General features: G+C 50.8%; 1 protein-coding gene across 1 annotated transcript in view; it reads left to right on the top strand.

Annotated features, from left to right (window-relative positions):
* Positions 1-2,023: 2,023 nt before the first annotated feature.
* Positions 2,024-20,738, top strand: part of LOC117154805 (uncharacterized) — a 44,179-nt gene continuing 25,464 nt past the window's right edge. The window contains exon 1 of the mRNA XM_033330098.2: positions 2,024-5,255. Within this exon, the coding sequence (XP_033185989.1) occupies positions 4,115-5,255 (1,141 nt within the window). The 5' untranslated portion in view covers positions 2,024-4,114. The remainder of the gene's footprint in view (positions 5,256-20,738) is intronic.

Below are 20,738 nucleotides of genomic sequence, written 5' to 3'. Positions count from 1 at the left end.
CCCATAAATGTCAGAAATTCGTGGCGTAGAAAAGTCCGAGTTATGCGCCGGTTCTGCTAGAACCGCGAAACACTCGAGGACGTTGCGAAAGGTCTACTCGTGGCTGCTTATTTGTTCGACCAACGAATTCGACGTGCATAGACTACGCGTATCCAACGTGATTGCTGGTCGGCGGATAAATAACATTATCCGTTAGCGCATAAATAACCTTTCATCGAGTACTCGTCGAAGCTGCTTCGAACCAAGAGGTTTCCTCGCGAGTCCTTCCGTCACACGCTGCAAATTATCCGGCTGGATCGTTGTCTCTTTATTTCTTCATCGAATTATCCACAGGTATCGCGCAAGCAAATTTTTCATTCAGTCTGGCGACAAGCTAAATACCTACGGTACACTCGGGGATCGATAAGGTAATCACCGAAGAAATATCGGAGAATCGATTCGTCTTTGAATTTACGAGGTTCTTGGCGGCGCACGCGTGTGGTCTACGATCGAAGGAGGGAAGCAAGTTGGACGAAAGTGTAAATTTCTGTGAAAAAAGCCGCTCATTGATGAATAGTTTATCGCGTCCCAGAGAGTCCCAGAGAGAGAGAGAGAGAGAGAGAGGGAGAAAGAGCGAGGACCGTTCCAAGTTCGTGGTCCTCTGACCAACCCCACCATAACGATTCGCTGCACGAGGTATCCCCTTCCACCGACAGGACACAATGGGCCCTACCTAAATATCGGGGGATCATGCTAAACGGCGGTAGATCAAAGGGACCGACAGAATCCAGTGGCGAGCTATCATAATAATTAGGCTCGCTCGCGCCTCTTTGTATCGGGATAGAAAAGCCGACGGGAAGGCCGGAGAGACGAGAAGAAAAAGTACCGGACGGACCGTTGCTCTGGTTCGGTATGCCTTTGCTGCTCCAACTGCACTGCGCTATCTCTTCTCCGTGCCTCTTGGTCCTTCCCGCCTTGGTCTTTGCCAAATCGTAGCTAACCTCCTAAGAGGCTCACGATTCCCAGTTACGCGTGATCTTCGATCGTTGTCGCGATTTCCACTCTTCCGCTACGCTCGAAACAACGAGTATATCTCTTAGGCAAGTCCAAAGGAAAGACCGTAGTATCGATTTGTATTTTGTTAGGGGAATTACGTAAACGGAAGGCTTTTATTACGGTTCGAGGAGCTACGCGACGAAAAAACGGGTCGATTTCGTTGGGTTGCGAGTTAGTTTATCTTTGAGAATGACGAGGCGCGTGAATCGTAAAGCGGTAGAAGCTTGCGGACATTGTTCGCGTATGGAGCAAGATTTGCGGAACGTTCGCAGACGATTCGCGAGCTTCTGCGACGTATGACGTAGCAGCAGCTTGTATACGATATTCGCGGTCGAGGTATGCGGACAATCTCTGCAAATGACTTTCGAAACGCGTTGATCTAAGCAAATTAAGCGCTCGAATTGCGTTTCAAAAGCTTGTCCATCCGAATGGAAATTAATTTACGAAGAGCGAGGCGTTTTCTGTGAAACTCCAAAGTCACGCAACCGTTCCTAAGATAGAGACGAAAAGAGAAAGAGAGGCAGTGGGAAGGGCAGAGAGACGAAAGATACACAGGTCCTCTCTAGCGAACTGTGAAGCGGTCAAGGGGGCAAAATTCGATCTTCTGTGGCAAGAGGCTTGATGGATATTTTCGTGTCGTGTCGGCTGCTAGTTGTCGACCAGATTGCTACAATTACATGGCGAGTGAATCGATTCTCAGCACCGATCGCGGATAATAGTCTGTATGTAATAGTCGCGAGATACCTTTCTAGACTCGTTCCGGACGAGCGCGGCTCGAAACGACGTTATTCGGTCGACGATTCCTTCCACTCCTCTCCTCCCTCCCTCCCCGCCCCTGCCTGTTTCGACCGACCCTACACGACGATCGTTGCCAACGATTCCGGAAACATGTTCGCCATCGAGCACCGCGGGTGACTTCCGCTTGTCCCGATCGATCGTCGTCAATGGCTGAAACCTCGATTTGGATAGACAACGCTACGGAGGAACAAACATCCATAAAAGAAGTAAATACGAGCTGCGATCGTATCGAGCTTCGTGAAGGTCGGCCTTCGTAGAAACGAATTTCTTCCTCGATCATGCCGATTTCTTGCTTCTGTTTTCTTACCAGAGAAAATGTACGCGCGTGTACGTAGATTTTGTTATCGATGGATGAAATGGAACGGGATTGCTCTGCCATTACCGTGATCGACTGTGACAAGCACTTTGTACCGAAGTTGGAGTAATAGCGATAAAGCGATATGTATGTGGTAATAAAGGACGTTTCGCATCGTGGCAACAGTGTCCGTTCACGCGTCGATGAACGAAGCAACATCGGAGAAACTCGGATAAGAATCGGACCATACACGGACGATGCGACGACGTCTAAAGGAAGGAAAGACGAAAAAAAAGGAAGAAAAGAAGAGAGAATGAAAGACGATCGCCAGCGAGAGAACGTGGACGAACGCGAGTTTGGAAATCGCGCTATTTGGTAAGCGGTGGTCCGCGAGTGGCGGCCGAGCGGAACTTGGATATCGGCAGTCCGGGTGGGATGGAATCACGGTGGGCCTCGTTAGGCGAGCTTTTCGTCGTGGAGGGTCAATCCCACGTTCGCAGTCAACTTGGACGAAGGAAGAAAGAGAGAGAGAGAGAGACAAAGGGGAGAAAGGAGAGAGAAGATAGTAGAGCCGGAAAGAGAGAAAGAGCGCTACGTACTGCGTGTCGTGGAGGAAGGAGGACGAGCCGAGGGAGGGACGAAGCGGCGAAAGAGGAAGAGAAAGAAAGAAGGAAGGAAGGACGAAAGGGCCGGGGTACGTTAAGGCTGGTGGAGCAGCGCCACGGGACGTTAAGTACGTCTCGTAAAAATTCCATCGAGGCAGCGTCATTTTGCCGTGTCTAAGGGGATACGGTTAGGCCTGACCGGGGGTTTGGATAGGCAGGACTAACCCTGAGGCCGCCCATGCAACGCCGACTAGGAACGTCCCATCGGCAGAGGTGGTGCACGAACCGACCAGACGTAGTAGGGGATTCGAACGATCGTGCTCCCTCCTCCGGTCGTGTTCGAGGCGGTCGAGAGCCAAGTGCCTGCCCCCGCAGGAACACCGGCTCGAGATACCCGTCCCCGTACCATTTCGAGTCACTGGCTTGGCCTGGCCTGATAGCGAGCCACGAAATCCCGTAGCTCGTTTACCATCCACGTATTGACGTTTCGTCCGCGTCTACGGAACCGACGTTCGATATGCTCGCGTCTGACCACGGGATCACCGGACTATTCGGATCGTTGTGTGCTACGAGGCCGTGATAGTGTCGCGACCGAGACGTCCGACAGCGTTACGCGCGTGTGAAATTCCGTTTCTAGCGTCAGACAACGCTCCGCGTTTGTTTCGGAGCGGACTCGTTTCGGAGTGGACTCGTTTTGGAGCGGACTCGTTTTGACAGCAAAGTGCGAGTCGTGGACCGTGGACAAGACGATAAGGAAGACGCTCGACTGCGAAGACGGTGGTGCCTGAGTGCCTCGGGATCGGACGAATCCTCGTACGTATCGTTGGATCGCTCCGTTTTCTCGTTCGTGTCCTCTGGTAATCGTGCGAGAATCGATTGGAAAGGAAGATCGTTTCGACGAGGATCCAAGGATGACAGGTACGCAACGACGGACAGTACGGTGGGAGTCGTAGGAGGTTACCGTGATGTAAGAGGGACCGTTGAAACGATGACTGAGGACGATCAGCGGGAATTACAATGACGGTGCATCGTTGAAAGCAGAAATTGCGTCGGAAAGTGGAGCGGCGGTCGCGTTGCCTCGTACGAAAAGCACACGATGACTCGTTGGATCGGAGAGGACCAGCAGCAGCCGGTCTGAACGAGACTCTCGACGACTTGGTCGGAGAATCTAGCGCGAAAATGCGGCCAAGTGTTGGACGAAATTTCAGTGTCGATGGATTTTGAGAAACTCGCGAATGTTGTCGTTTCGCGTATGGGTGTAGCGTGTGAACCGTTGACCGTCGATTGAATCGATCCTGCGATCGTTCGTCTCGTCGGCTCCTTACGTCGTTTCCGGAGAATCGGCCGCGCGTCACAGGGATCCGACGATCGTCCGTCAGGAATGTGCACCACGGAAATGACAGAATCGTACACGATGTCGCCGTCGACGACGGTGTCTTCCAGCGCCACGACGCCGGGCTGCCTAGGATCGCCGGCTCACCGACGGACACCTTGCCGAGCCTCCCCCGGCCGAGGCGACGTTCAGGACGACGAGGACGAGATCTCGGTGGGTTGCCCGAGCCCCTTGCCTCTGGTCGTCGTCGCTCCCAGCGCGGACGACGACGAGAGGTTGTCCCAATCGAGGGAGGAGTACGCGGAGAGACTGAGCCCGCGAAGGAGTTACCCGAGAGATTCCGTGATCGACGACGAGGACAGTTATTCTCGCAGTGGCGATTACAGAATGTCAAACGGAAGAGGCCTGCGCACCCACGAGAGCAGCGGCGGCGACTCCGTGACTACGTTGAGAGACGAGGAAGAGGACGACGAGGACGACGAGGAAGCGAATAGCAGGACTAGCAGTAACGGTGCCTCGGCGGCCGGTGCCGCGGACGATTACTTCAAACCCTTGAAACGGCTGAAGATGGTGCAGATGCAGCACTCGGACGAGGAAGACGACAGGGATCGAGACACGAACGAACGAGGAGTAAAATCTTTCAGCATTCTGGACATTTTATCGCATCGGCCAAAGGCGAAAATCGTACGTCCGTGGGACACGGTCGAGTCGAATCTCAACCACCACCACCACCACCATCACCGCCATCATCTCCAGCAACAGCAGCAGCAGCAGCAGCAGCAGCAGCAGTCTCATCATCAGCACCATCTGCATCATCATCACAACCATTCCACGACGCCGAGGGATCTTTCTTTGATGGGTATGTCCCTGGCGTCTATGTCGGGCTCCATCAGCGAACCACCTCTTAGCAGCTCGTCCTCGTCCGGGAGGAGCTCCGTCTCCGATTCCGGAAGTCCCGATCCATTGGGTCATCATCATCACCACAGTTTGCACCACGGTATGCACCCTGGACTGCATCATCCGGTGTTACAGCAGCAGCAACAGCAGCAACAGTTCAAGAGGAAAACGTCTCAGCAGCACGGCTCTCAGAGCGGGCATCACGGGAAAAGGACAACGGGACAGGGAAGTCCTCTGGACGCGTTGTTCCAAATGACCAGCAAAACGTTCGACGCCGGCGAGCACAGTCAAGGTGAGCATTTTCGTAACAGGCTACGATTTTCACGCGTTGCGTAAGCTGTCGTCACCGACGAGCACACCAGCTACTATCTACCTGTATCACCACTTGACGGAATTTATTCGCAAAGAGAATCGTTGAACGCGAATCGTGCACGCGGCAAAAATAGGAATTATTACGGAAGCATGATGGAGCAACTGATTACGTGTGTCGTATTTCAGTCGCGGTATACGTATCGTCACGATATCCCGGTGTAACCTATGAAACAATGCCTAGCACGATTCATTCGCACATGCAAATTCCGCGTCGAGCCAACGACTCTTAATAGAAACGAATGGACGGTTTCTTTATTAATGGTGGAGGCCCGCTTTTGTGTTCCCATCGTGGCATCATCGATGAATGCAGACCTTAATTTTGATGGATGTTTCTCGCCGAACCTCGATAACCGCCGTACGTTCGCTTCTTTCGTTTCTTTCGCCGATACCACCGACGATACTTTGCTATTATCATTGTTTCCTACGACGCGACCAATCGAATCCTCTTCCCCTTCTAACCCACGAATTGTCTCTCTTACCCTCTTCTCATCCGCAAACATCCGCTATTATCAAAAATATTAATCACCCATGCTCGTCTCGATCGATTTTCCCTTTATGCGTCCCGGCACGTTGCGTTCATCCCGGAACCACCGGAACACACGGTTGATCGTCGTACGACGCGAACACTCGATCTGTTCGTCACCCGTCGTCTGTGACAATGCGCGTGCAACATAAATCCTTCGTATTGTTCTCGTTGGAACAACGAAATATACCCGCCCGGCGAAAGACGGTCGATGCGGAGTGAGTCTTAGATAACAGATAGACGAGATTTGTTTGTTTCGCGAGCGAGCGAACATCGAACGATTAGAGCGAGTATGTAAGTAGTTTTGATGAAGCCGGTGGAGGCGCCGCTTCGTTGGATAGGCTGTTACGGTATTTAGAGACGAGAGAAAAGCGCGCACACGAGCGTCGTCGAGCACATACCAAGTGCTACTTTCCAGAAGCAGGCTTCTGCGAACGCTACTAATATTAGTAGCTGCTCTTACCGTCTGTTGCAAGATGCGCCGTAATTGAACGACGATGACATTTTTCACCGTGGCTTGGATTTTACTCGCTGGCTCGTACTCGAAACGAAACGGTAGTCGATATCGTTGGTGTTGGGCTTGTTTCGCGCGGCGATTCCCGGAGACGCGGAAGTATTAATCTTGAGACGACCAGTTGACGGCCACGATTGATAGTACACGAGGGACAGGCTGGATGATGGTACGCATCGTGTGCGAACCTCATGCGCCATTGATGATATCGGACGTTGCGTATTCCGTATCTCGATAAAGGGAAACGGATTGATCCATGAGTCATCTTGGATCGTTAACCTCGAATAGACGCGGCTAAACCTGGAATCGTACACGTTTGTCTTGCGAGTTGGAACGATTTCCCCATGAATGAGTTTGTTTTGGATCCCCTTTGTCGGCGTAGGTTTTAAGGGGGGCGGGGGAGGGTGCGAGTATCGACGAAAAACGATGGGCTAAGTAAAAGTTGTACCCTCGTCCGATCGTCGGAACATCCGATCGAGGCACTCCAGGTCCTAATGGAATTGTAATTTCGTCGAAGATGCAATAAACACGAGAGTCTTGCTCCGAAAGAAAATTTTCAGTGCACGCTAACTAACCCTTAAAAGAATTGGATTTACCGACGATATCTTGGGAAATCGACAACGCAAACAGAGAGGCCGTGCGGCGGCCGTCTCTAATCTTTCCGTAATCCAATTGCCTGCAGCAACAAAAACTACCCGACGTGGAAGCGTAGATGCGCAAACACGTGCCCTTTTCCGAGCGCGTCCCGTTTCGGATCGTAAAACCCAGTTTTCCGTAACCCAGAACGAGACCTACGGTGCCTCGCAGATTGAACTTGGCATCGTTGGCGGGATTAAAATGGCCGAAAAGGCCAGAGAAACTCGCAATAATCATCGTAAAATTAAGGGTTTTACGAAACGAAAAAGTTACGGACGGAAGCCACCCTTTCCATGGACCTTGAAACCTTTCCAACTCTCTTCAAACGACCATCCTCGTGATCGTCCATTGTTTGCCATAGCCTGGGCAAATTGTTTTACAACGCCGTTGGCTTATGCTACGCGTCGCCGCCGTGTTTGCACGAGAAAAGGAAACGATCTTTTTTTTCTCGAAAGACAGGCCACGTAAACAAGCAGCTTGCTCTTCGGGGGTAGCCTAAAGCGGATTTCCAAGCGCTTCTCCAGAAACTCTTATCGCAGCTGCCATAGGAGAGGACCGATTCTCCCAGATACGTGGCCAAATGTTGCATTGTTTCGTATCCTTGAAACGCAGCCTACGTGTATCTTGCGACTGTCGGTCACGACGCGGCGCACCGCGTTAACGAAAGAAGACGCGACGACCTTACAACGAGGTTCGTACGTCGCGAGACGTCGATTCGGTTGTTCGTTTTCCTGCACTTTCGTAAGAATACGAGAAAGGCGCGTAACGCGATAAACGAGAGCGGTAGGAAGAAGCGGACGGCCGATATCCTTGGAGATTTCAATATTCCTTGACACGTTGGTGGCGCGTTAATGACAAGGAAACGATGCCGCGTCCTTAGACAGCCGGATTGTTCGGGCATCAAGACGTCGTTCATCATTTTCATGCCGCACTTCCGTTCTTCTCGACCAATTACCTCGTGCGTACGGTGGCGTTAGTACCGGTGGCGTAGGAAGAAAAAATTTCACGACGAACGCCGCCCGATATAGTCGGGTTTAAAAGGGAAGAGGAAGAGGAGAGAAAAAAAAGAGCAACAGAAGAAGAAATAAAAGGGAGAGCCCGTTCCCTGACGAAAGGACAGTTTGGCATTACGTTCGAGGGGCGCGTAAGAGGCACGTATTATCCCATAAGCCGTAAGACGACCAGACGTGGATGGTCGCGCGCACACCGACACCATAGCTCGTTACACGTTTCGGTCGGGGCCTGGCCTCGTCCATCCGTGTGTGTCCCTGGCAGGACCAGTACGTAATTTTAGGCCCACCTATACACCGGCGATCTCTACACGAGTAATTTATTATGTGGCGCGGCGAGAGCATATGTCTCATTTGCATATAGCGTGATACAGAAAACGCGAGCCGGTACTTCCGACGGCGGCGGCGGCGGTCGCGGCGGCCAATATGCGAAACGTTTCAACAAAGAGACGTCGTCCTCGCGTCTTTTACGTCGTATACGATACCACCGCGATCGAGTTCGCGATACGTTTCGTGGCCCGTATGGATAGCGACGAAAAAATAGCGGCAGTTCGGAAGGAACGCAAGTTGTCTAAATCTTGGGACTTTTGTATTCGAATTTCTGTAATATCTCACAGTCACGAGTCGATGTTGGAGAAGAGGAGAAAGGAATCGCTGCAGAGTCGAATCGTCTGAAATACCGCGCTTTGATCGCTAGTGTCGGTATCGGCACGTAAGAGGATACCGACACCGCGTGAGAAATATGCATCGGCTATGATTGATTCTCGTGAGAAGGTTAATTTATCTAGAAATCTCGTAATCCAACGATGGTTCGATAACGAAGGAATCGCTCTTTAACGAAGATTCGTCGGGAATCGCAGATTTACGCCCCCCGGGAGTATGGTGTGGGTTTTATCAATTTTATATTTCGTCCGAAATGCCACTTTTTAACGGCGCGCAAGGGCGTCTTCGGATCTCGCTGGAGGAGAGAAAGGCGGCAAAGTAGAAGGGGAACGGTTCGCCTCGGGCAACGTGGTATAAAAGCCGGTGCGCCTTCGCTTTACGCAATTTATGATACGTTCTTTAAAAGGGCTAACATTAGGCAAAGAGGCAACAGCTACAGGGGCCATTACGAGGTTCCGTGATTGGCCGCACGCGTATTGAAAACTAGCCGAAATTAATCAAACTCGGTCATCTTCCTCGACAAATTATTTTATCCGTGTTGTTTAAAAGAAAAACCAACTTATTAATACCGTGGAGAGATCGTGTTTAATACGCGCGCGTACATACACGTATTTTCCAAAATATCGACGAATTTAACGTTTGGACGTATCTGCGATTTCACGAAACTACAACGGTACGTACCGCGTCTTGTCGATTTCTCACGTGCCGTACCGGGCTCCCGATGGAATTCGATCATCTCCATTATCCCATAGGCTGGTGGCGAGTCTGCTGGGGGTTTGATCGTCGGCGCGAGATCGTCCGTGGAAGGTTTTTGCGGGTGAACACGACGCGATTCGTCCCCTTCTTTACCCCGTGCCACCCGGAATACGCATAAAACGCGTTGTTCACACGAGAGCCGATCGTAGCCAGCGAGCGCGGCAGTCAGGCAGAGACCGGTCGAGGTTGCCTTCTCGGAGAGAAGCCCGCTTGCGGTCTCGGGACCAGAATTACAAATGATATCGAATCGAATCGCTCGTAATATTATTCGATACGTGTTCCATTACTGGCGAAGTCTGAGCTTCAGGGATTCAAATTAGATTACCGCCGGGTTAGGTATTCCCGATCGTACGTATCTGCCGCGTCTTGCTACGTTCCACGCGTACCAACGCATTTCTCGATATCCATAGAAGTTTATACGTACGTACGTTCGAACGTATATTCGTAGAGGCGTATGGGTGAGCCATTGGCGCGTGTATGGGATCGAACACATCGACGAAATAAGAGAAGAACCGAAGGAACAGAGAGACGCGGTCAGCGAGGCCCGAGGCCCCTACAACACGGTAGCCTCACGTATCCGCAATTTACTTCTGATTATTATGCTCTCTATACTTACGCGGCGTTCTTATCTCGCCTCTCTCTCTCTCTCTCTTCTCTCTCTCTCCCTTCTCTCTCTCTTCGTCCCCTTCGTTTTCCCTCGATCCAGACGCGTCCTTCCTTTCTCTCTGGCTGTTTGTTGTTCTTCGTCCGTCCCGCGCGGTAAGCTTGGACGCTGCCCTGTACGGGAATCGAGGCAGGTATCGATTTACGACGGTACCCAGTCGTTAGATTCTCGACGATATATGCCCTCGTCATGCTTGGGCCACTCTGTCTGCGCGCTTGGAACCCTGGCTTTCGTTCGTATAGCCCACTCCATGTACCTCGTCTTATCAGCGATCGGCCGAACCGTTTACGCGACTTCGATAAAATTTGCTTTCCGGAACACGAAGTGGTCCTCGGTTGAGGAAAGAGTTGGGTAAGAGCGACCTTACGTTCTCATCGGCCACTGTACCGGCCAAGTACATCGTTGCAGCTGCATTGTCGAAACTACGGGTCAATTATCGGCAACGCTACCGTACAGGCTGATTCCGGAAGCTGGGGCAGACTTCTTCCGATCGTATCTCCGGGTACAAAGTATACCCCGGTGCGCCTCGTTACGTGTCGACGAGCGTTTCCTTCGGATCGATCCATTTTATTACAAATTATACATGTTGAGGTTGACTGATGGATGAACGAGTGGATGAATTTCTGATAGAAAAATATATCGAAACAAGTATAGGTACAGTGTACTCTCTCGGTGTTACGATAAGATAGAATACGATAGGGATCAGGTTCGTGCATTTATACCAAAGGACATTACCAAAAAGGTTGACCTTGGTGCGTAGGTCCAGCTGAAGACTACAAGAAACAGCGATAGAAATCTACTTATAGCTCTTTTGTTTCTAGACCTTGTAACCCGAAACAACATTCGTATTCGAGGGCACAATAATATGGACCTCTTCTTGTCTCCAATTTTTTGCTTCACTAAATTCTATTTTCTTCGTAACAGCGGTGTCAAAAAAAAAAAGATGTAAAGTTTTTTTCAAAGCAATTGCTTCAACGATACAAAATTGCGATATCGAAAAAATTACCTCTCAGTCGTCCGTAGAAGATCACCCTGTACACGCGTCGTGCACCTTTCGATTCCTCGCAGGATCTTCGTCATTTTCGGGCCCGACTCGTAAAACGTTAACAGAACGTCATGCCATTTACACTTTGTCGCTGCGTGCTGCTTATTACCTACCACCTCTCAAGTATTCTTTTACGTGTATTTTCTCTCTATAAAAAAATATATATATTATTCGCGATAAAATAATAGAATAAAAAAAAAAAGGAGAAAGAAAAAAGAGTAGAAGGGGGAAACTGCGTAAGAGTGGATTAGTTTTCCTGTATAAAAAGTAGGCGTCGCTGGGAAAGGAAGCAGGCGTTCGTTTTCGTTTAATAAGCGGCGTTAGACCGACGCCGATTCGGCTGGTTTAACGCACAAACGAGGAATCGATCGGCAAATTGTATCTGTCCGTCCGGTGTGCAACGATCCCCGGTCCGGTTTGCGTGTTTTTATCGGTTACCTGCTTCGGCTCGCGCGATCGTTTCGCGTTTTCGTGTTTACCTCAAATTACCGCCCGCCCGGAGTGGATTTTTTCGTTTTCTCGCGCGCGCGTCGTCCGTCGAACGTTGGAAGCGTTCCCTGGTTCGCGGAACACGCATATAACACTCGAGGCGGCTTTTTACCCCGTCTGCTTGACTCGAACGATCTAACGATTTCTACGCGCGACAGCCCGCAAAATCGACCGCACCGCCGTGCATCGTAAACAGGTCGCATCTCGCGCTGCCTGGGATTTTCTCGTTTTTTGCTGCCGAACCCAGTTCGCGGGACAATCGAGCGTAACGACTACGACGGGCTTCTAACCTGCGAGCTGCGTATCGGACAGCGCATCGAACAGCGCATCGAACAGCGCGAACAAAAGATACCACGTTGTCGGATAACGATCCGAGTAGTGTATAACAGGTTTGTCGGGAATCTCGAACGAGGAAGCAGCTCCGAACCCTCTCGATGAAAACGCGCTCGTGTTGCTCCAGTTTGCGGTGAACGATCGGTCTAGTATTTTGTTAATCGTTTTCCCGATAGCGTTGATAGCAGTAGCACCGATTGTGGCGAAATTGGCCACGAAGCAGTAGGATATCCAAAACTCGGAGCTTGAGGAAGATAATTGGCAATAGTAAACAAATTTTATGGTGTACGATAACGATGCCGATTCGTAATAGAGTCGCGAGAATCGCGTAATACGCAAAGTAACAGCCGTATATATTACGTATTATAGTAGAAACATTTTTACAAGAGATGAGAAATTGCCCGTATCGCGTCTACTCCTCCCGTACAACGATCCGATATTAAATGCGATTCTGTAGTTGAAAGAAGTTAATTAGTTAGTAGTTGGTTACGTACACCGTACGCTTTGTCTGTTAATTTCGCGATTGTACGATCTTCGTTGTAGAGTCGATGGATGGTTAACCAAGCGGTCTTTCGGTTATCAATTACACGTCAATTAGTCTAGCTCCCCTTTTTCCAGCGCGTCTGTTTACCATCCGCGCGTTCTGATTGGCACGCGTCCGCGTAGCCGCTCGTTGCAACGACAAACGATCATGCCGGTAATTAAGCGAAGCACCGACGTCGCTCTCGCCGCGTAACACAGTCGCGGCTGAAATTATCAGTCATAATAACGGGGCTGACCGTGTCTCGCGATTAGCATAGAGCCGGACGAAGCGATGAAAATATTTACGCGGCGTGGACGATTCTATAATTAAACGTGGCACCTACGCGTAATCGAGCCTATTTATCCTTGGTCCCGTTAGCGCCATTTCACCGATAACGCTCGCGCAATTCCTCAGATTCGACGGGTTAACGCCGTGTGACTCACGGGGGCTCGATCACGGCAAATACGTCGTGGTTTCATTTTCCCAATCGGTACAAGTAGCCGTTAGCCGCGTTAAAAGGGATGCTCGAGTTTCTGGGTCCTGCGGATGTGAAAGGGAGGAAATGATCGCGAGAGTAGTGTCGCGCGCTTGTGTGGGCCCTTGCACAGTCTTGCGCAGTCTTGTTTACCCGGCTTCGACTAAGTACAGAGATGTCGACGCATTTTTATGGATCGCGGTTGGAGCTGCCTAACGTACGCTTCTTACGAAGGCGTGGTCTTTGGTGCTGTTACTTCGTGGCGAAGAAAGCCACTACGCAAAGTCGTCGAAGCTTTTCTGACCGTCCGAACCGTACGAACATTTGGCAACACAGGTTACCCTTTATACAGGGGAAATTTCTACCAAGTTTTTCGATCGATTCCCTAAATCTATCGTTTACGGCAATAGGAAGGGAATATTGGTAAATTTGGGAAACCGTCAAACTAAAATTACACGATTGATCGTAGGCGAATAGAAATTTGCGAATAGTCCAAGGAAAGATGGTTGGACGATATCTCGATGCGATTCTTATGCAACGTTGCTTGTCGAAGCTACAGCCACGGGTCTCTTTCTTTTCGCTTCGTTCAGCTAGTCGAAACGCAGAGTCGAGTCGTGGAGGACCGTGCGATCGGTCCTCGAACCTGTCGTGCGTTTTCTGTTCCAAGCGACCAAGGAGACACGCGTATTAGTCACGTTAAAGGGCCACTCGAGTTTCCGGATCCTCGAGGTTAAATAAGAAGGAAAGAGGACCGGGGAGAGGTAAAAAGAAAAAGAAGACGGAGGGAAGATAAAAAGGAGGGTGGGTCGGTCGTTCGTTTCGAGTTGTTGTGACAGTTTGCCGAACAAACAAAACACCAGTCGCCCGCCCCACCCCCCCTTTGGCGAGAAGGAAAGAGAGAGACTCCGGATGCCGGCAGAACTTTTTACTCGACAAGCAGGCACCCCCGCTGCGTTAAGTGACCATTCGGTTTTCGAACAAGTGTGTGCTGTCTTTTCGAAGACACCCGACTCTTCTCATGCGCTCTGACACGCTGATTCTTACAGCCTCTAACCGAAAACGGGAGTCCTGTTGCACATTATCTCGCGTTTTTCTTTTACGTCGTTTTAGGCCTGCCATCGAGTTACGTAAGTTACGAGAAACATTTTAGAGAGGAAAAATCCTCGTTGACCCAGATGCGTTCGTCGTCGTATCGAAAGGACGATCGCAAAACGCGTTCTCGTACGTATACTTTCGTAAGATTGCTTGAACGAGACCGCGAAATAAGCGAGTACTTATTTTGAGAAACATGGTAGAACAAGAATGGAAGAATTGGAGGATACGCGAGTCAACAGCGTGGAGGGTACTCGTTTGCTTTGGCTTTTTCCGCATCTTGGCTTGGTATATATTTTTCTTTCGCGGAGCTCCGTAAAAAGGGATAAAGAAACACATGGTGCGGAAATCTTGGGGCGGCAATAAGCAAGTAAAATCGTGGCACCAGGCGCAATTGCCGCGGACAGATGGCACGGTAGCTGAGAAATAACGGCGGTTTCGATTCATTTCGTGTATACATACACACAGTCAGCGGGTGCTGTCCGCTCTAATCGAGGCAAGCAGAGTATACGCAGCAGCGAGTGCGACCTATTAATGCACGCAAGAAGGCTGCGATCGGCTCAGCTGGAAATTATGACGCTGTCGCGGTTCGTGCAACTTCGTATTACGGGCTAACTGTCGTGCTAGCCAAATGACCGGGTACCAAGTTGTAATAAAACGTCACGGCCGGTCAAATTGGACGTAAAGCGATGTTAATGATATCATTTTAGCCCGAGGGAAAGGGTGAAGCCGCCGCACGTACGGAAACTCGGTGTGTCCCTCGTTGAAAATTAAAAGAATTTCCTTACCCTCTTGCATCGAGGACTCCTTAAATTTCGTTTGAAACGTTTCGATCGTTGGACGGGAGCACGAACTTTCAACATCCTGCGATGTCTCCACCGAGAAACGTACAATTACGCGACATTCTTCCGTCGACTGCTTACGTTATCTGCTTCTGAAATACGTACGACGCGTACGATCCTTCGTATTTCTGTTTCCTTTCGAAAGCAATAAATTACCATTCAATTACATATTTCTGTCATACCTTGGAGTCTTCGTGGCTCGACGTTATTTAACGCTACGGTGCATCGTCGTCCAACACGTTTTCGAGAAAATTTGTTGGAATCTACCATCGCCGGCGGACTGCCACCGAGCGAAAGCCGAATCTCCTTCAAATTCCGGAGGAACGTGATTCACCGGTGCGTTATGTTTGAGCAATTTCATTAGGGAAAAGAGGAGGGGGTGAGTGGAGAGGGGTGTGGGGCGAGGGGTGAGAGAAGGAAGGGGGCCGCGTAATCTCGTTGCGTTCCTCCGGACAAGATTTCCTCCGATAACTCAACGAAATTAGCGGGGAAGCGGTGTGCAAGTTGGACGCTATTGCGGCCGAATAATTCTCAATTAGTCGGCGGAGATCGCGACTCGCTAAGTCGTATTTATGCCAGTCGTTGGATGCTCGTCCAGCCCCGGCCGCCTTCGGCTTTATATTACGCCGTGCCGGGAGATTTATGCGATCGATCCGTCTCAGTTTGCTCGTGGATCCCCGCGTCCAATAATCACTCCGACCCGTTTCCCCGCCGTCTACCATCCCTCGTGTAGTTGCCCGCTTCTCAGTCGTCTCGCACGTCGTGGCTCGGCCGCAAAACTGCGAGACGCGTGCCCGAGGAAAATCGCTCCCGTGGCGACGCGACGACACGATCCGCGCTGAGGGATTTCGTGGCGTGCGTGGGGGGGAGGGGGCGATCATGGACGACCCTCCAACAACGACAAATAGAAATAAATTTCACACGGATCACGCGACGAACGACGTTTCGATTCGCCCGATTTTTATTGAGCTCTCGCCGGCTTTATTGCCTGTTTTCGCCGGCTGATCCTGCCCATTCGTTTCCTCGAGTCGTCTCGGTGGAAGTTGTCGGGCGAGAGAGTCGAGGACGCGGGCTCGTACGAAGAAATAAAGCGGCGAAATAAAGCACCGCGTAATTTCGTTTTACTCTTGGAACTCGCAAGGTGATACCTCTGCTTACGCGCGCACGTCCTACCACCCTCGTGTTCTCCGTGTTGAAAGAAATTCTTCGCGTCTTGTACGCAGACAAGGCCACGCGTCGAAGCGAACGCGCAATGGGCAGCGTGTAAATCTTTTCACGAGCTCTCGCGTGGCGAACGAATACTCGTATTCCTCTCGGTGCACCGAGGTCGTTTGATCGCTCTATCGACGCTCGTGGCGCGTGTGCACGCGTCGAATGTAAAATTGGAATTTAATACGGCCATCGTGCGGAATCGTCGGCTCTGTTCGGTATCGCGGCCCCGTTGTCCTCCGCCGGGGAGAAAGAGAGGCAAGTTCGCGCCGAGCCGCGGACGAAGAAGCGAGCGAGGAAGGACGAACGTTGCGAAGGCTTCTATAATAGGTTTTACGGCCCGGGGACGACGGGGCAACCACCGTTGAAATTGATTTTCGCGTGTCACGTATTTTTCGACAGGGGCGAGAGCTGATTGTCAGAGATGGCGAGATGCTGCCCGCAGCAGCGGCTCCTTTTTGCCTCTCTGCTTCGTGTGGCGCGCTCTCTCTGGGCCGTCGGGCTAGTAGCCGTGCGGCGTGTACGCACGAAAAAGCCGGTCCGGCTGCCGGGGAACACCGCAGAACGGCGGCCAACACCGAGCTGAAACGAAAAGAGCGTAAAGGGAGAAGAAGGAAAAGAGAAGAGTTGGAAACGACTGCGAAACGCGGCGAGCGGACACGAACTGAGACGAAAAGAGGAAAAAGGGCGGAAGGGAGGAAGAGAAAGAGTGACGTAGAATAGAGCCATAAAAGCCTTTTCGAAGACTCGCGTCGAACCACCGCGTGCTCTTTCGCGCTCGTCTGTGCTCGCCTGTGTTCGCCCGTGCTCGCCCGTGCTCGCCTGTGCTCGCCGGGCCCTTCTTCGTTGTTTCGAATTCGAGACTTCCGTTCGAGAACCTTCCTCGTCCCCGTTCGCCGTTGATGTTCCGATGCTTGTTAGATAGCCCGTCCGAACAGACGGTCCGAGGGGCAACGAGAGGCGAGACGCGACAGAATGAAGACGTGAAGCGGTCGTGAAATTGGCCACCGAACGCATCGATTTCGAGGAAACCATCCTTTCGGCTCAAATACGCCTATTCTAATGTAATTAGGCCCCCGGTGAATTGCCGTTGCTTCGTGCTTCTCCTTTTTTTCCTCTCCTTTTTTCTCTCCCTTTTTCTCTCCTTCCTTCTCCTTTTTCCTCCATTCTCTCCTGCCCTTTCCTCTTGCTTCCTTTTCTTCCACTCCCCTCTCAGACCGCTACTCTCCTCTCACGTTTTCATTCTGTTTCTTCCCCCACCTTTTTCTACCTTCTGTTTCTCGTTTTATTTTCGTTTCGCATGCAAATCGCACGGCACTCGGCGGACGTTCGCGGTGCGCCTTCCACGAAACTTTACGGTCGTGCTAATTCCTCACCGTGCGGAGGTGCTAAGTGAAACAAAACCCAGGGTCGCCTCGAATCGCCAAAGAAACGCGGCTTTTTTTCGCCTGCGTATCGACCAACGGCGTATGCAAACGATCGTATCTCGACCGGGATCGAACGACTTCCGGCCCGGCCGTAATTTCGGCTGCACGGCAACGAGACCGCCAAGATCTACGGCGTATTAGCGTCTATTGTTGATTCTTCGATGCCGTGCGCTTCGCAATCGCTTACTTTTTATCAACGGATAGCGAAGGAAAAGAAACGGGTGGCGGTTCTCTCGTTCCCTTCCCCGATCGACTCCCTGGACTGTTTAGCGAAACGAGGTTGCTCCTGTATAATTAACCGTTGCACTTATCAGAAATTCATCGTACAGGCCTTCTTATAATTCGCTATTTCCTTGGAAAGTTCCGTGCAATGAAAACGGCAGGCGTATTAACCGAATCTCATGAATAATACACGCTATTTCACACTCGCGTCCAAGCTTAACCTTTTTAAATAGTAGCTGTCTTGGACGAGTTGTTCGTCGCTCGAGATATAATTCACGAGGCAAACGATGTCACAGCGTCGCCGCAAAGGCGATAGACGTGCCGCTGTAAATCGCGTAAATAGAATGTCTTCGTCTGAATGCACGTGTCCGGTCGAGCTGGACGCAATTTCGTCGCAATTTTACTTCGTTGAACGCGTTCGAGTTCCACTGAAAAGCACTTTCCTTGCGTGAAAACCAATTACGTTTATCGATACGCGCGTTTCTTTATGCCTGTAACGCGGTGTTATTTATCATGCGCGTAGCTAGGCAGTAACGACTCGTAGCTCGTGCTCCAAACTATAAAGTATGCCTCTTGAACGCCTGAATCTTGCGCCCGTCTGTTCGCGCCACAGCCGTATTTCTACGTCCTCAGCGTCGAAATTCGATTTCCTCTTGGAAACAAAAGTGCACTCTCGGACGACTATCGCGGTGGATGGTAGTAGCATCGATCGTCGCAACGTACTGGCAGAAATCCCCGACGCGTTCAAACTTTCGTCCATGTAATCGATAACGGGTGTATCGTTACCGACTCGTTAAATCAATTTTTCCTCCGCTTCCACTTTGAACGATCGTGGTCGAACGATTCTCGCGTCCTACGTTTCCCAAAATCTGTATACTCCTCTTCACCGAAAGTTACTTAAGACGCGACAAATCCACGTGTTTACCGCGAGCAATGTCCAAGGTGTCTGCCATTAGCCTTTTACGACGGTATGCCGTTTGTCGCGTTCGATAGAGGAAGAAAGTATAGTTACGCGTTGTACGTGTCAAACATAGCGTAGGATTACACCGAGTATCTCCGGTGTGGGCGAAAAGAGCGAGGAATCACGTCCGAGAGTGTGGCGGAGGAGATATGGAAACGCGCGGCGACGACCACGTTGACGAAGAAGCGGCGAGACACGCGGAAATAAGACGACGAGCGTGGAGGCTAATCGATCCCGGAGTCATTAGCGCATTAGACACGATAGCCTTGCTCGATACGCGAGCCCAGAACGGCCATGTTTGCTCTGGATTAATGTCCCACAGACACGAACGCCGGGCGTTTCGCATTCTTTAATTGGACAGTCCGGGAACCGAGTACGCCGGCCACGGCGAATATTCGCACGGCGAAACCGCGAGGGGAACCGCGAGAAGAACCGCGAGGAGAACGGTTGGTCGTCTAATCGCGAAATCTAGCCGGGCGATTTTTAAGACGTCGCCAGAGAAGCCAAGTGGCCGAGCCGGTAATGCCTCTTCGCGATCGTTTCAATTGATTTCGCTCGTTCGTGAAAACGTGCCAGCCAGCCAGCCAGCCAGCCAACCGACCAGCCATACAGCCAACCAACCAACCAGCCGCGGTGATTAACGAGGCTTCGCTCCGTTACTTTCACCGGTGATTCGTTATTTTTTGGCAGATTCTTCGAATTTGCGATTCTTCGCGATTTACTCGAGTCGACGCGTGGCCCGTTTGCAAATTGTTACGCCTGTTCGAATAGTTTCCTCCGTAATATTAAATAAATGAACGGGCAAAAGCGCTTTGCGTTGTTTCGCTAAATCGTGCATCGATCGAATCTAATCGTTGCGTATCCGTAGACGAGAAATATCACCTATATGCAGCAGACAGTTTCATTTTTACGACGCTATAGACCAAACGTAGGTGTAGCATGTTCGTTAAGAAGCGACGTAAGGTGTAAATATCGGTCGTAGGAGCGAAATTGAAAGCGTAAGATATGGTGGACGCAAAGGGGTTAAAGACGGCCAGGCAGCGGCATAACGGTCTGGCCGGTTAATCGACGATTCTCTTATTCCGGTGGTTATAACGCCACACTGGCAGCCGAGCTATTTGCACATTATGCTTACATTAACCAGTCTACTTACCTCGATCTTATGGACAAACGATCGAGCGACCCCGGCTCGTCCGAAGCGTGGCTGAAATAAATAACGAACACCTACTTGCTAAAGTCTCGTGTCTTACACGAGCGTTGCGCGCGAGTATGTATGCACCGGATCGTGTTCGGTATAGAACCAGACGGCTATAGCAGGCCGAGGAGACGTTCGAGAGCGGAGTATTACGCGGAGTTTTCCATCCGGTGGCTTTATAATGTTGCAATTAATAATAAAAAGGCCGGGGGGAAAAAAAGCCAGGCATGCTCGACTACCGGCCAACTATTAACGGTAATGAATCGTCGTATTAACGATAATCGCGTGTATCGCGATTAAAATTAATCGGAGTAATTATTGCGCGCGGTTTTATGGCCGATCCGCGGGATGATTTATTCGCCGCGGGGCATACGCGGATAATGAATAATCGGTATTTCGCGTAAAGGGCAAATCAAATGCAATTAAATCGCGGCGAATCTCGCGGCTGTCGTTGGACACGTTGCGAACAATAACAGCCCCGGCGCGGAGAGCAGAGCTACCGCTTGCCCGGTGGCTTGTAATTTGAGGTCGTTAAGACCGGTGAAAATTTTTAACGATCGCGAGCAAAAAACTCGGCGATACTGGTGCAACGTCGAATCGTCGGGTTGCAACCGTTATCGACGTTTCTGTCATCCACGGTCAGCAGGCCCGACGACGAAAAGCAGCAAACAGGTTGCAGCAGGGAATATTAAATTTCGCGCGACCAGACACGGTCTGATAAATGGTCTGCTGAAAAGTCACGACGCTGATCGACTCCGTGTACCGAAAAGTAGAGAAAGGTGACGATGTCAGGAGCATTTTTTCCCCCTCTAAGCTTGCCTCGCTAT

This window comes from Bombus vancouverensis, chromosome 7 (genome assembly GCF_051014615.1).
Source record: "Bombus vancouverensis nearcticus chromosome 7, iyBomVanc1_principal, whole genome shotgun sequence".
Classification (NCBI taxonomy): Eukaryota; Metazoa; Arthropoda; class Insecta; order Hymenoptera; family Apidae; genus Bombus; species Bombus vancouverensis.
The sequence above is the reverse complement of the archived record's forward strand: the minus strand, read 5'-3'. Positions and strand labels throughout refer to the sequence as shown.